This window comes from Stegodyphus dumicola, chromosome 5 (genome assembly GCF_044657685.1).
Source record: "Stegodyphus dumicola isolate Sdum_Otavi_A_Nest chromosome 5, ASM4465768v1".
In the NCBI taxonomy this organism is placed as follows: domain Eukaryota; kingdom Metazoa; phylum Arthropoda; class Arachnida; order Araneae; family Eresidae; genus Stegodyphus; species Stegodyphus dumicola.
In genome coordinates, this window is record NC_140772.1 from 50,615,164 (window position 1) to 50,632,112 (window position 16,949).

Genomic DNA, 16,949 nt, shown 5'->3' on the forward strand with positions numbered 1-16,949 from the left:
CTACAATAAAATTCGGTACTTTACAGTAGTCCCTGCAAGTAATTTAACTGTATTTGCTTTAATTCAATTTACTCAAAATAAATAAATTTTACCAGTTAAAATCTTGAAAAATGTAATTTTATGGAATATTTAAACTTAAGTTGGTTTCTTATATTGATACTTCAGTAGCTCAGTTCAAACAATTTCTTTAATTCTATATGATTCTTTCTTACATTGCTCATCCTCCTTCATTATTTATCAGTCTAGTGTGAGGGGGGGGGGAACAAGCTGCTGACTGACCCAGGTTTTCCCCATGTGTAACATGAAAATGAACCAGGTTTCTTAAAAAAGTCCTCTATGAAAGCTTGATTAAGACAAAGTAATTCAAGGACTATCTGTCTATGGGGATGCTTTTACGGAGGATTTTTTAAGGAGAAATTGGCTTGTATGAATGTTACACATGGAGAAAACCATGAAATACAGCCAGTTATTTGCCAGGATTCGTGCCCAAGATTGAACTACAAGTGTTCACAACTTTACCACTCAGCAGCTGATGGACTCCTCCCACTCTCGTGTGCTTTTCCATATTCAAATAACATTTTAGCATTCCCACTGATCGGCAAATATCACCTCAGCAATAAATGTCATGCTTTGAGAGTTAGTACAGTGTCAACTTTGGAGGGTAAATAATTTAAAACAGGCTTCTTACTTTGCAGAGAGGGGCAATGTAGTGTCAGGCAGAGAAACCAACTACATATCAATTGGATGACAAAATTTTGAGACAAGTTTCTCTTTCGACTTCTTACCAATGCAGAACAAAATTCATTTCCGTAAGCTCTTAGGTATGAGGTTAATAATTTTTTTATGATTATTAAATAATAAGAATATTTGTAATATATTTTCAGCGTTTGAAAATATTATTTTATTACAAATAAATCACATGCATAAAAAATCTTTTGACATACCAACTGTACGAAAATTATAAATTAAAGAATATTACACACTACTAAATTGTAAAAGAATATAAAAATTTATATGCATCATAAATGTAGGAAATTATATTTCATTATTTAAAATCACTAACTTTTATTTAAGTATAAATAACGGAACATTTATTTTCCAAGTATAACACTTCACATTATTTTAAAAATCCTAGAAAATGAAACTTCGACATACTTTTCAAATATAGATACAAAACTTTCAGTATAACTGATATCAAAATACTGATTCTAAATACTGATTTTGTTGGATTCTCACTGATTTGCAGAAACATTCCTAAATGATATCTCACAGCATAAACAGTTTATGTTTTCACATCTCGGAGCTTCACAAACACATGTGTATTCTCCACTTCCACACTGAAAATAAAAGTTGGGAAATTTACATGTTAAAAAAGTTATTAAATGTTAAAAAAGTAAGTTACATGTAAAAATGTATATATTATGAAACATAAATGATTTATATATATTATGAAAATATTTGGAAACCAAATTCTATAATCAGAAGTAGCCAAAATTTATTTTAAAGATAAGACTAAAAAATAACTTCATGTGAACATGGCTATATGTCACTTGTTTATGTAAAAATGGCAAATGCTAAATTATTTTTTAATAGGATAAACATTTATTTAAAAAAATTTTTTTTAATAATCCACATATGCTTATGCAAGTAAAGAGAATATAGCATTACAGACATAAATATCTGGTTGTAACGAAAGTTTTCTGCGAAAAAACATTCTTAATAAAGTTAGGAAAAATATATCAAAACAGTACTTTTAGTGCAGGTAGTTATCACCACTCAAATCTATAATTTTCTGGCAATGTTTTCGTAGTTTTCCAAAAAAACCTTTTGCCCAGAAAACTGGAGGTTGCAAATCCAAAAACAGATTAATCTCATTTCGGACATCCTGTGCAGAATGGAAGATAGCACAAACAAGATGCGGATGCAGGTGTGAAAAAAGGTAGAAGTTCGAAGCAGCAATGTCAGCATTACATGCTGGGTGTGGCAAAAGATCCCATTTGAGTCCGTACAGAGTCTAGTCGGTGAATGCAGATACACGTAGTCTTGCATTATTCTGATGGAACATTACTTTTTTGAGCCGGAACTCAGTTTGACATTTTTCCTTGATAGCAGTGTCAACATGGGCTAGCATCTCGCTGTACACCTTACTGTCGAGAGATCTGCCCTTTTTCCACATACTCTCTGTGGATAATACCATGGCAATCTCACCACATACAAAGCATGATCTTTTTTTAGTTAAATTTGCTTTGCGACACTGCCAACAGGCTCACCGAGAGCAAACCAATCCCCTTTTCAGCCTGCGTTATTATCAACTTTTTCATCACAAGTGACAATCTGGTCCAGAATTTTGTACTTGCTTTGATATTCAAGCAGATTAGTGTAGGTGCGAACATGTCTGCCCTTATCTGTTCGAGTCAGCTCATGCAGCATCCAGTGATTGAACTTGTATGTTAAGTTTATGCAATGCATGGCGGGACTGATGGACATGGTACTAACGTCTAACTTCTTAGCAAGCTCTAAAGTGGCTGCATACTGATATTCCACAAGTTCTTGCAAATGGGCCCCATCAACATCCGCAGGCTGGCCAGAGCACTCTGCTTCTTGAATGTCATAGTCCTTGTTTTTGAACCTTCGGTACCAAACCTTCGCAGTGTCATATGATACAACATTAGTACCTAAAGCTATATACATGATTTGGTGACATTTAGCTGATGTTTTGCAACAGAACAGGGAAAAAATGATGGTTCTAATCTGGTAGCATGAAAGTTCCATTTCAGACAGCTTGTACTAATAATAATGGTAATTTTTTACTAATTTCAAAATACAATGTTCTAAAACAGGTCTCTCTTTCAAATGCCAAAAATCATTTGACAAAATATGATTAAACACGCAAACATGAACTGTTTTTATACTGAACATTTTATATCCTTAAATGTAATTATAAGTATATTTAATACGTAGTTATAAAAATTAAACACATACATTCTCTCTCCCCCCCAAAAAAAGAGAGAACGTAGAAAAATTTAATTGGTTTTATTACTTACAGTGTAGGTGCCACCACCATTACAACACTGAAGATTTCCCCAATCGCACACTAAAAATTCAATACAGTTCACTCTCTGAAATATAAAAAGAAACTAAATAAAGTGATATAATTTTTTGTACAGTAATGACATTATTTTTCCATGATCACTATATCTATGGAGCAACTGGTATAGTGTATTACAAAATAAAATGCTCATTATAAAAAACAATCCTATATAAAATTCACAGATAATACTGCTCTTCAATAATATTTCATTAAACAAAGATACCTCACTTAAGCTATGGATCAACTATTTACAAAAGCAAAGGCTAGTCAACAATGAACATATCAGTCTTTTAGCTGCTACATATCACTATGTTGTCATTTATTTTATATGACTTACATCATGAATTTTTCATATACTGAGCAGTTTTAATATTAATGCTCTTAGAAATCAAAAATTAGTACTATTTTACAAATAGTGGCTTTTAGATGAATTTTATATGAAACTTTCATTTAGAAAGGTTATTTTGATGAACTTTTTATAAACAATGATTTGATATTTGGGATTTTTTCCCCTCTTACTAAACCATCATTTTGATGGGCTAGATTAAGATAAAAGAATATATTTAATCTTTTTCTTTAAAAAAAAAAAATATAATTTTGTATATTAAATTTAGAACTGTTTCTTACCAATAAACATTAAAAGGTTTACCATTTTTAGATATATATTTTTAGATACCATTTTTAGATATATATTGCTTTTTATGCCGCCTAGATGTAAAAGTGGTTAGTGACTGCGAGTGTTGTACCAAACGGCCCTGTTTCAAATTCCGAAAAAGGCACAGATGTACACTGCACACACACACACACACAAAAAAGGACAGTTCTATATTTCCCGTTCTACTGGGCTGATTGATGAAATTCAACTTGTGTTTTTTATGTCTCGAAAGCACTACTTAGGATATGTATTAGATTTATATATAGCATTGTTCTAATATAGGTATTTTGACACGAAATCGAACTTATGAAATAACATACCAATACTTAAGACAGTTCTACAAAGCAGAATTCCATTAATTCATGTTTTGCAATCACTGATTTATGATCTGTTTAAAGATATTTTATCAAAGTCTGTAAAACCAGTCTGCGTTTTGTCTTGTAATTCTATATATGATGTGATTTATGGTGAAATAGAAAATCAGAAGAAACATGAAGATTTGGTAATAGGAGCTGCAACTACAAAAGTAGTGGAAGAACTTTCAGAAGAAGACAAAAATAAGTTTTATCTTCATGTTAGAAGTTACTTCTGTCAAGTATGTGATTACATACTACATAATTTTTCAGTCAACGATGAAGTGATTTTGCATGCTAAAGTTGTTGATGTTTCTGCTCTAGCAAATGCATCTTTTTCTGATACAGTCAAAAGTCGTTAATTCGGACACCCATAATCCGGAATGATCTGTAATCCGGACCTCAAAGCTAAAAACTTTCTGGGCATGCGCCGCGTTGACACATGCGCATATGCGTTTAAGAGTGTGCATAAGACCTTTACGACTGCGCATTTGCATGTGCACAAGCGCAGAATACGTTTTCGCTGCACGTTTAATGTATAACGGACGGTATAAGCTAAAATTATCTAATTGTCTATTTCAGTTATTGTTGATGATTGCGTTGTCCCTTAATCTTTGAATTGGATCCGGCTTATTATTTTTTGCAGATTGTAATAGCAATTTTATAAAAGTAAGCTTGAACTTTCGATTATGTCAAATAGAATTTCCGATGCTGGAGTTCCCAAAGGATCTACGAAAACGAAAGTATGTTTCGATGTCAATCAAACAAAAAGTGGAATTGCTCCAAAAAATGGATAAAGGCATATCCTTTGTTTATCTAACCGTTCCGAAATCTGTTTATCAATTTCACGCTGCTCTGCTCGGGGAGGGGGGGAACGTGGCACCGCGCAATGAACTGGAAGTTGATCTGTCAACACTATCGTTATCTTCAGGGCAGATGTTTTTATTTTATTTGGCTTATAATTCCTTATTAAATGTAGTATTTCATCTCGATGTACTTCGTCTTTGATATGATTTAAATCAAATTCCTCGTCATTATAAATATCACGAATACAAATCAAATAGTTTTCTGGTTGCAATTTTCTAATTTCGGCTATGCATAATGTATGCTTTATGCATGCGCGCGTTGAAAGAAATGTTTAATAAAGTAAACAAATAAATATTAAGCTTTTTTTTTTTTGTAAATTTTGATACCCTTTAGATCATAATTGCTCATTATTTTATAAATTACGGTTTCATATTTTTAATTTTATAATTTCTGCATGCCATCTTACCAGATTTAAACTGATGATCTATAATCCGGAATCACCGAAGTCCCGACGAGTCCGGATTAAAGACTTCTGACTGTATAAGGTTCTTTTTGAACAGATTTCCTGTTCCTTCATTTAGTCATAAAAGATGATGATAATGACGTTGCCACTGATAAATACTGCAGTTACCATTTTGCAGTTTACAATTAGAAAACTTGGATGACATTATAAAATCAGCTAGGACTGACACCCAATGGAGTTTAATTGGAAAACTGAAAAGTGCTAAAGGAATTTTAAAATATAGTGAACTGCCTAGAATTATGTTGGCCATCTTAACAGTTCCCCATAGTAATGCAGAGTGCGAGAGAATTTTCAGTGCTGCTGCGAAAACGAGGACTAAATTTATCTCTAATATTAGTGATGAAACATTAGAAAAACTTTTATTAGCGAAAGCAGGCCTACGTGGCAATTGCTATGAACAAAATTATGAAGTTTCTTTCTTAACGAAAGCAAAATCAGCCACAATTAATTAAAGTGTCTTTTTTTGTTTTCTTAAATGATGCAAGTAATAAAAATGTTTTTTATGTTGCTTGCATTTAAGAATTAGTAACTATTTAAAGTTAATACATTATTAAAAATTATATTTTTATCATTTAAAAAGTCTTTTTAACACTGTGAAAAATATCCTGATTTCTTAAAAAAATCTCCTGATTTGAGTATCATAGGTTGGCAAGTATGACTTTAATACTGATAAGTTTCTACAAATGTAGAAGCACTCAAAGCAGAGTTTACAGTATGAATGCAAGTCTTCAAAACTTAGAGGCCAAAGTTTTCTTTTTTCTTTAAACCTGACTTGACGGATTTTACTTCTGAAGAATTCGATCTGCCTATATTTGAATGGATATACTAATGATTTTGAGATGTAATACATTATCCCTTAGCTGACTGTCAGATGAGCCATCCACAAGCCGCACTCTCGATTATTACAAATATGTGCCAGCTCTTGTGGCTTTTAGCTATCAAATGACACATCGGTGCTTGAATATTTTACTAGAATTTCTCTCTATGGGCTATTGTTGTCTTATGATACTGAAATTTTTCCTCACTGTTTTAAGGACATTTCTTACTATGAGTGTAAACATGCAAGCTATCAGCTATGTTTGTTCATAGAATAATTTTTATTGCTAGACAGGCAGGCACCCCACCGTCTGTTCGTGGAGGTGTTTTACATAGCTACATGGACATTTGTTTAATTTTTTTCTTCCTGGTACAGACAACTTATGGTGCTTTTTATATTATCTTTCTGAGGCCCAATCTTTGGATTTTTATTAGAAATTTGTACTCATTTTGGTCTTAAATTTTGTTCATCATTACAGTTAGGATCTTCAACATTTCATCATAGTGTGTGGGAGCAACTGTTTTACTGTAGCAGGTGAAAAAAATATGCTACCAAAATTTGGCAGTAATATAGTCAGATCTGTGTTAAAATTGGAAAGAACATCAATGAAGCATTTAAATTACGAAAGACACATGAAAAGGAGTATCACGCAAGTTATCAACAAAGCATATTCTGGTATGCCATTCAATGTGATTATGAACTCCAATCCTGCCAATCCATTAGCATACAACTCTATTTACTGTGTGCAAACAGTATATTTTGCTCAAGCGCAAATGCGTGGTCATATATTACAACTGTGGTTATTGGCTGTGCGTGAATTTGATGTGAAAGCAATAAAATACTTTCTATGCGGAGCAGATTTAGCTCCAGGTGATTTCTGGGTATACTTATAATTAAAAAGCTGTGATAAAAGAAGTTTTCTTCAGACTGATGTGAAAAGTATTAAAGGAAAACATCTTACATAGAGTTCCATATATGTAGAAATTGTTCAGAGGCAAATTCTATCTTAATTTCAACTGAACTATTTAACATACCGGTAATGTCAAAAATTGAATTTTCAAAGCTAGCAGATGCAGATCATTAAAAAGTAGAAATTAGAGTATCACAGTATTAAAGATTAAATACTGGTCAATAAGAAAATTTGAGCAATGAAATTTAACACTTAGGCTTAAATGAATTTTTATCAGAAAATAAACATTTAAGAGAATATTTTATGGTTATAGTTGATATATATTATAACTTATGATACTAATAATGAAAATTACTTACTTGTTTTGTTGGACATATGATATCTAAACAGTTATCAACTGTTGGAAGTTTCCAGTTGCACTGCTGAGCATAAGTGCTACATCTTTCACAACAGTTAGTCTCTGTGACTTTCGGACAACAATTTGTACACATTCCACGTGCCTAGTAAAAAACCAATTAGTGATACTTTATAATGTAATCCTTTAAATTTTTTAGCAAAAATACAACAGCATGTTAACATAGCTTTTTAGTGTTTATTTAGCACTGGCAGAAAATAGTTTTTACTCTGTTGACGAAAGAAAGTAATTATAATTGATTGAAATTGGTTGAAAATGATAACTATTAGCAGAAACTAATAAAACCTTTTAAAATGTTTAAATTGTTATAATTTTCCAAATGTGAAAGTTTTTTACTCTCATGAAACTATGCAGTGAACTAAATGATCTGCAAATAAAAATAGTATAATAATTTAACTTGAAACATTGACTATTGAATAACCTAGAAGTGGAATATCAAATTATGACAGTCAAATACAAAACTGGAACATCTCCATTTCTGCAGTTTTCAAGCACATAAACTTGTGTATCAGATAAATCAACAGATTATTGTGTACTGAAAAGCTACTTTAATAAAAAAAAACTATTGTTAAGTGTAAAATAAACAGCATTAGTTTTTCAATATAATTAAAAAAATAAGCAAACATCTTCATAATATAAAATTAAACAATATTTTTCATTTTTATTTTATATATGATTTTCTTTGCCTTTTCTCTCTCTTTTTAAAACTTTTTTTTTTTTTTTTTTTTTTACTTTCTCCTTCTTGCTCTCTCTATGCTTTAATCTTAAGAATAAAGAATATCAAATCTTAAGAAATAAATTAATTACCAATTAAAAAACTTCTCAGTCTCAAGTAAAAAAAAAAAAAAAAAAAAAAAAGGTAAAATCAAGTCTCTGAGACAACATTTATGCTCTGAGAAGAAATGTGCATTTAAGTTCCTCCTACCAATTAGAATTTCCAGTGCTTACTGATTATCCACACATGTCCTAAAAAGTATTCACAGCACTATGTCACTAAACTATGCAACCTAGGTATACATGCGTGTACAGCAAATGAGTGCCGGTTATTAGAGTTCCCCCCTTGCAAAGGATCATAGAGGGAGTACAGTTTTCTGGCTGCTGAAAAATAAAGCACTGTGTTTCTTCACAAATTTCTTTGCTTAATGGCAGAGAACATCTATGTATTTCATAAACATATTCATGCTATTCGTCACCAAAAATTTAATTTTATGAATTAAAATTTGTGCAGTTCTCTGATATATTTTTAATAGAAATAGATCACTGTGTACATGGGGAAAATAACTGTATGTATAATGCCAAATTTGTACAATTTACTTTTTTTTAAAGGAAAGACAGACTGTTGTCTACATGGAGTGAATGACAATGTGTATGATGTGGAGTTTCTGTTATTCTCTGAATTTTGTAAACTAAAGCAAATCGCTATGTACATAGAAAGAACAATGAAAAAAAGGTGTTTTTTTCTGGATGTTTCTTGCATTTTTAATCTTGTTAACTGGTTGTACTTTTACGTAATTCATTTTTGTTAGTCATTTTTGGAAACGGACGTTTTGGGAGAAGGTGCAGATAATCATATTGAGTACACTCAGTATTAAATTTTCTTCTATTTTCCTAACTACTTTTATTTCAATTGAACTTAATTTTCCACTATGGGTACGTACTCTGCGAAATCAACAGACACAATAATTTACCCAACTTAAAGCATAAAATATGATACTAGATCAAAAGCTGTAAATGAGCCCCTAACAGCAACAGGGAAATCTATTATTTGATTTGCATTTTTCTCTAGTATTTTTCTTCAGTTACTAATCTGCACATTTCTAGAAATAAATGAAAATGCTGCGAATCAGGAACGAACACATAAATAAATAAATAAAATAAAATAAAAATAAACTTGAAAAAGTTTTTACAGTTTTAGAAATATAATAAAGCATTAGAAGCTGAAAATTATATAAATACTTAGTCCATTAGTGATTTGAAATTAAGTAAAGGAGGGGTATTTATGTAACCTTGTAGTGCTTATTTATGTTAATTAACTAGTTATTTATGTTAATTATTATTATGTTATGTTAATTAACTAGTTATTTCATGTTCTGAATTTGTAATGGCACTTCTCTCTTTCTGTTTTTATACCAGAATTCAAATTAGCTTGCATGCATTTAAGTGAGGCTTTGAGATTGTTAAGAAAGAATGTGTTCTGTCTGCTGAAGATACGTTACTAGTTGTTAAGCTAAGATAGAGTTCCTGTCATTGTTGCTTTATTCTTGCTATTAAGCCAGTGTAAGCTTAAGTGAAAACTTCCACATTAAAATTTTTCTGTGTATCCTTTGGCTAATAAATACTTAGATTTAGTTTTAATTTAAAATTATATTCTGAGGTCTTGCCGTAATTGCTGGTTGATTTGTAAGCACCAGGTGTGTCGTCTGTTCAACTTACTTAATTTAAAATAAAAGGATCTTTTACACCCTCTTCTCATGTTTTTGTTTCAAGTTAGACATAGCGATAAGTTACTTACAATCTAGTAAGGATTTGCCACAAGTTCCATTTAATTAAAGGCATATTTCCAACGATCTGATTAAAAATTATCATATTTTTAAGGGGGAAAACACCATTTTATTAGATACTTCATAAAAAAATGTACAGAATTATTTTTAAATTATTGAAACACTGATTTCACACACTATCTTGACAGTCCAAAATACTGGACAATGAAATGGTTAAGATATGACATAATTTGAAATAGTTTGACAATTTTATTATTTTACCAATTTCATGTGCTTTAAATTTTAAATATTTGACTGGATGTACGAAACTCCTTTTGATACACTTAATGAAAAAGCCTCAATAAGGTTATTAATAGAAATAACACTCAATACTACATGCAGAGTTTAATGGAGTTTCATGTTAAGACCATTTATGAAAAGCTGAAAATGTTTCCAACAATCCCAATTATATCATAAAATTATTCCTCTTATTTTCTTGGTATATATATATATATATATATATATATTAATTAAAAAAAAAGATATATGGATTGTTTTTAACTTACTATAAGGCATTTTCTTACTAATAAACCCACTATAATAAGAATGATATAGAAACTTAGACCAAGGCATAAAACTGCTGCTGTTGGAATAGGAAGTCCATTTTCTTTTGGCTCCATAAATGTGTCATTCTAAGAATGAAACATATAAAAGATCAGAAACATTAAATAAAAACAATGTATAACTGTATCCACACCAGTCAACCAATAAGCATAATTTTTGTAACTGGCAATTAACTGACAGTAAACTTTCTTTCAAACTCTAATAGCTACCAATACCAAAGCACTAAATTTTCTAAGATTACACTGATCGTCAATGAACAAGAACGAAATATCTGTATAGGATGTACAGATCACTGATGACTCATGCTATAAATGCAATATTTTGAGAGTAGAAATATTAAATTAAACATTTTTACTTAAAAAAGAAAAATGATGAGTTTATGATGAAGGGGGAAAGTAGCCATAATTTACAGCTGATATTACTTTTAATAATATTAATGGAAATAATAAAATACAATATCCAATAATCATTTGGTACCTAAGTACTATTATCACAAACACCTTGGCACAGTATGGTGAATTTTATGGAAGAAAAAGAACAATTACTTTTTAGTGTAAAAATTATTAAAAATGACATACATACTTATTATCACATATTTATTTTACATTTTAATTACATATTTATCTCAAAAAAACAGTCAGTAAACTGAGTTACAAACAGGTTTTATTATTGTTGGGAAATATCATAGCAACTGCTTTGAGAAAGAATTCAAGGCATTGTTCCTTTAGTGATTTTGCAGTAAAATTCTATAGTCTGCAGTTTCTTCTATTGTAAGGAAATCCTATAAGAACATATTTTAATGAGTTTAAGGATAAATAAAATGGAGTGCTATACTCAAGCTTTACTAATAAAATAAATAAAAATAAAAAAATCACTATTTGCTTATAAAAACTGTTGGAACTTAAATTACGATAAAAAGAACACATAGAGAAATGGGGACAATGGAAACTGCATATTTGTCACGCACATGGCTGTCTGAATAAAAATTTTTGCAATTTCTAATAAGCAGTTGGGACAATATGCGAGCACAAATCACTTTTATGGAGTGTGCTAAAGCACTTCAAACTCAGATAAGTATTTTTCTTACAGTTATTAAAAATAATTTTGCCATCAGATTGCAATATCTGGTATTCATTCTTTCTAAACCATTTTGTGTTATTTTGGTAACATTCCTTAAAAATCTTTCCAATTTCAAATATTTTGCTGCAATGATTAATTTTTATCACTTTTCAGATTATCAATATAAAGACTATTTATTTCTGTGATTCCTATGAGCAACAGCTTTTTTTTTTTTCTTTCAAATATGATGCAGTTTGATATAACATATGTAAACAGTGAAAGAAGACAATTACCTCAGAACTTAATATGTTAACAATGAAAGAATATAACCTGAGTAAATAAATTTCTCATGCCAAAAAAAAAAAAGGAGGAGAAAAAGAAGAAAAGGAAAAAGATAGAAAGAAAAGAAAAAAAAAAACTTGCCACTCCAGTTAAAGGTACATACTTAAAAACCTAGCAGATATGTATATTTAATTGTGTATAACATGTGTATCACAAGCAGTTTAGCCATATTAGCATTAAGCATAGTTTCAGAGTAGGATTACCTTGATATTCTAAACATAAAGAGGGGGAAATTGGCAAATACGTTGCATATAAAGTAAAAGTACTCATATGACTATTAATTTACTAAACATAAATTTACAGGCGGATGACAATTTTGAAAAAGAAAAACACCAACTGACCTTTCCCATTTGCAAATTTTTAAATTTCTTTTTCTGAAACCTGATAAATAAAATAGACAGTTAAACTCACACTTTACGGCATTTTTAAATCAACAGAATGAAAAACGAATATGCAAAATAATATAAAACACCAAGTTCTGCTAATCTTTAAAAATCACTTGTAGTTTTTCGACAAAGCAAAATGAAGAGATCCATGATCATCCAATCTCAGATCTGAATTCAAAAAACATATGCATGTCTTCCCGAGTTACTATATATTCTGCACACTTACTTCCACTTAATGCATCATAAACAAATACGACGGATATCGTAGGAAAAATTATCATCTTTCTGAGCAATGTACGTTAGATTATGCATTACTTTGACTATAATCATATGGTTGCCGCGCAAAAAAACAAACAATCTCCATGTAAACAAACTGCTTCACAAATATGCCAGATTGAATACTAATTTACTAGATAATGTTTATGTGATGGTAGGAAGTAAGAAGTAGAAAAGAGATTTAAGAAAATTAAAGGTATCTAGTTTGTTAAAAATTTAACTGAAAAGGAAACATAACTACATCAAAAAATCATTTCAATTTCCATTCCGAAACTAAAATACTTTTAGTTAAAAGCAGCTACAGACAGCTCAACTTCATAGTATACCATCGTGTTTTGATTTTGTTTTAAGCGGCGAGTTGTGTGTACTGTGTTAAATGCAAGATCTCCTTGGTTAAATGCAAAATAATAAAAATGTCTTCAAAATTACATGTATTGCCTAAAGCTTTTGCTGCTATTCAGCGAGTAAATACAGATGAGCTATCAAAGTTAAATGAATCAGAATTGAGACCGTTATTACCTTGTTTAGTTCGTATGGCACTTTGTGCACCATTAGATCAGTCATGGGAATGGGCCCAAAAGCGCAAAGTTATATTACAACTTTTATCAGGAATTGAAGTAGTAAATTCTCTTGTAGCACTCCTGTCTATTGATTTTCACGCTTTGGAGGTTGATGTTCGTAAAGAGCAACAGCGGTAAGTTTTTTCTCATGCCCTTCCCAGGTATATGTCGTAATTAAATTAAAATTTCCGCTCTGAAAGTATTTCCATCTGTATTATATTGAATATGGCAGAGAGATTTTAAATCATATGTCAGATAAGATTTTAAATAAAACTTGATTTCAAAGGTGAACTGACGAATGCCCTTCAGTGAAATCCTAGTATACGGTGCAGCCTTGGCGCGATTTTGAAAATTATCGCCAACACCAAAAATGACCCAAACCACGTCTGTGTACTATACACTATATACATACCCAAACAACGTCTATGTATATAACTATACACTATATACATACCCAAACAACGTCTATGTATATAACTATACACTAAGTATGTACTATGTATAACTATATATATTCTTTGAATGACCCGTTTACTAATCGTATATTTTATTGCTCATCATAAAGTCGCCAAAAGTAGCCAAATCCCGTGTGCACCGGATACTAGGATTAAACCTGCCCTTCTTAAAAAGGGGAAAAAATTGCTTTATAAGGTTTATATCTTTCATATGTTTTTACATAAATGTTGCAAGGGAAGCACTTCCGCAGAGAACCCGGTAAATGTAAGCATCGCCAACTTTGGCGATAATAGTTCAAACTTGGTAACCTAGCCGATTCATCCTATTCTCTTGTTCCCATTTGGAGATTTATATAATTCTTCGGAAGCACTTCCGGAGAGAACCCGGTAAATGTAAACATTGCCAACTTTGGCGATAATAGTTCAAACTTGGTAACCCATCAGATTTATCATATTTGCTTGTTCGAAGTTTGCAACCATTCCTCTTGCGTGTATTTCGTTGAATTAACTCTGTCGTTGTTCGCATTTGCAGATTTATATTATTCTCCTCTTATTTATTATTATTTTTTAACAGCTCTAAGAACCATGAGGTTTCCAAAGTCTAAAATAATTTGATTTCGTAGACCGCAAAAATGCGCATGTTCATTTAAAATAATTAAATTTTTATTATTGTTTATTGTCATCTAAAATTATGAGACTAAATCAATTTTTATGGCGTAAAATTTTAACAAGATAATATATTGTTAATGCTTTTCTAACAATAACCTTTCAGAGGATGGCAGGTGTGACATAAATAGATGATTAAATTGAAATAAAAAAATATTATTGATTATCTAAGATGATAGAATAGTTTGATGCATCACCATGGTCATCAAAATTAGCAAATCACTGCTGATGTAAGGAATATATTGTTTTCTGTATTAACTGGAATTATGCTTAATAATATATTCCTTTCTGTGCTAACTTGAATTTAATACAAATTAATTTTCGTATATCACGTTTAACCGTTTAGTTTTACATCTACATGCATATTATCTGTGAATTTTTATTACCATATGCTTAATATATTGTTTTATCTGCTAACTTGTATTTACATGCACTAAAAATAACGTTTACGGCTCGGCTCATCGTCGATGAACCGCGAGCTTGGCGAGTAAGAATACAATGGCGCCAACGGGTTTTTCCCGAAGCGCCAACGGGTTCTCTGCGGATGAAAACCCAATTCTTCTCTTATTTATTATTATTTTTTCTGAATTTTTTTAACAATTAATAGATAGAAATATTTTCGTATAATTAAAGAAGTTTTCGTCGATATATGCCGGTTCTCCAGTTCGGGATCAAAGGAAGATAATATGGTTGATCTTTGGATTATGGTAACTTAGCGATTTTTTGGCAACAAACTCTGCTACAGAAACCCTCTAATTTTTTTTTCCCCCCGCCGCTATTTTGTCTTCACGAAGTAAAGACATGTTTCTTTTTTTTTTATTTACTCAACACTTTTTCCAACAATCTGCTAGCCAAATTACACTTATGCTAGAAATTTTATATAACAAAACTGCTTAATCATGACAAATATTAACTGCAAAAGTGCACAATCACAAACTCCTTGCGCGTTTTTCAGAATAGCACATACACATAAACCATTTACACATCGACTTATTTTAACTTAAAAAAACATCCCAGAATTGCACAAAAATGGCATTGCACACACTCTTAACTTTATCCATCTACACTGCTATTTTCTCATAAATTACAAAAATTTGCACGAAAATGCAGGAAAATTTTCTTAATCTTTAAACTCGGTAAAAAGCACGGTTTAATCCTAGTATCCGGTGCACACGGGATTTGACTACTTTTGGCGACTCCATGATGAGCAGTGAAAACAAGACATATACGATGAGTAGTTAACGGGTCATTCAAAGAAAATATATAGTTAAACATAAACAGTTATATACTATGTATATAGTATATATACTATGTGTGTATATACATATACTATGTGTGTATAGTATATATATAGACGTTTTTTGGGTCATTTTTGGTGTTGGCGATAATTTTCAAAGTCGCGCCAAGACTGCACCGTATACTAGGATTTTACCAAAAAGCACATATATGAAATTACCTGATCGCGAAAAAGTATATACCCTTTCCAAGAATGAACATTTCCACATATAAAATAAATAAAATATCCAAAAGCTTTTACCTCTAAATTATCTATTATATTATAAACGTCACCAACGAATTTATATGCAAACATTAAAAATAGTTACAAATACTTAGTGTCAAATATTTAAATTATTTCCATACACGTTTACTTCCACTGAAACGTATACCAAACTACAAACATAAAATTCGCAAAATAACTATCATTTAATTAAAATGTAACTAAACCATGTACACATCGACTTATTTTTACTTAAAAACATCCCAGAATTGCACAAAAATGGCATTGTGCACACTCTTGACTATATCCATATACACTGCTTTTTCTCATAAATTAGAAAAATTTCATGAAAATGCATGAAAATTTTGTGAATCTTTAAATTTGGTAAAAAGGACATATATGAAATTACCTGATCGCGAAAAAGTATATACCCTTTCCAAGGATGGACATTTGCACGTATAAAATAAATAAAATATCCAAAAACTTTTACCTCTAAATTATCTATTATAAACGTCACCAACGAATTTATAACAAAACATTAAAAATTATTACAAATACTTAGTGTCAAATACTTAAATTCTTTCCATGCACATTTACTTTAACATAAACGTATTCCAAAATACTACAAACATATAACTCTCAAAATCACGATCATTAAATTAAAAAACACTACTTAAAATATAAATAAGCACATACATTAAATTAATAAAAATTAGCTTACAATCCTAATTACTTTAAACTAAATCGTTGCTAATAGCAATTTTCCAATAATACTGTTATGAATTTGGTATTTAAAAAGCTAATGTTAGTTCAATTATAAATTAAATGGTTTTATTTCTCGCGCAGTGCAGCGCGTGACGAATATTAAAAGAAAGCTAAGCCGGAAAATTGAAAATACAAGAGCGCGTGCATTAAATAAATAAATATCTCTTTTTGATTTCGAGAAAGTACTGGAAAATTCTAGCGCGTGATTTTAAAATCTTATAAAAGGAGGAAAACATCTCAGTTTGTAGTAGTTGCTTAGTTTGTTGT

The 16,949-nt window shown here is 30.6% G+C and overlaps 2 protein-coding genes across 5 annotated transcripts in view; one reads left to right on the forward strand and one right to left on the reverse strand.

The window, feature by feature from the left end:
• Positions 1–1,043: 1,043 nt before the first annotated feature.
• Positions 1,044–12,836, reverse strand: LOC118201524 (uncharacterized). 4 transcript variants are annotated; one of them, XM_035373641.2, is made up of 6 exons: positions 12,689–12,828; positions 12,418–12,457; positions 10,618–10,743; positions 7,516–7,656; positions 3,045–3,119; positions 1,044–1,337 (listed from the first exon to the last, which is right to left on the reverse strand). In XM_035373641.2, exons 2-6 carry the CDS (start codon positions 12,424–12,426, stop codon positions 1,233–1,235), a joined length of 456 nt encoding a protein of 151 aa, XP_035229532.1. In that variant the 5' UTR covers positions 12,427–12,457; positions 12,689–12,828; the 3' UTR covers positions 1,044–1,232. The 4 variants fall into 4 exon arrangements, with proteins under 4 accessions (XP_035229532.1, XP_035229531.1, XP_035229533.1 ...); XM_035373640.2 differs by having other exon boundaries at positions 12,549–12,823; XM_035373642.2 differs by lacking the exon at positions 12,418–12,457 and having other exon boundaries at positions 12,689–12,836.
• Positions 12,837–13,076: 240 nt separating this feature from the next.
• The window catches only part of IntS2 (integrator complex subunit 2), an 85,302-nt gene continuing 81,429 nt past the window's right edge, over positions 13,077–16,949 (forward strand). Inside the window, exon 1 of the mRNA XM_035373643.2 lies at positions 13,077–13,432. Coding sequence (XP_035229534.2) covers positions 13,152–13,432 — 281 coding nt within the window. The 5' untranslated portion in view covers positions 13,077–13,151. The remainder of the gene's footprint in view (positions 13,433–16,949) is intronic.

What these genes read in the sequence shown, in the direction of transcription:
- LOC118201524 (XM_035373641.2), bottom strand. An exon ending in TAGTAAGAAAATGCCTTATA is followed by an intron (nt 7,657 to 10,617) that starts GTAAGTTAAAAA and finishes GTTTTTTACTAG; the next exon opens with GCACGTGGAATGTGTACAAA. An exon ending in ATGGTGGTGGCACCTACACT is followed by an intron (nt 1,338 to 3,044) that starts GTAAGTAATAAA and finishes TTTTATTTTCAG; the next exon opens with TGTGGAAGTGGAGAATACAC.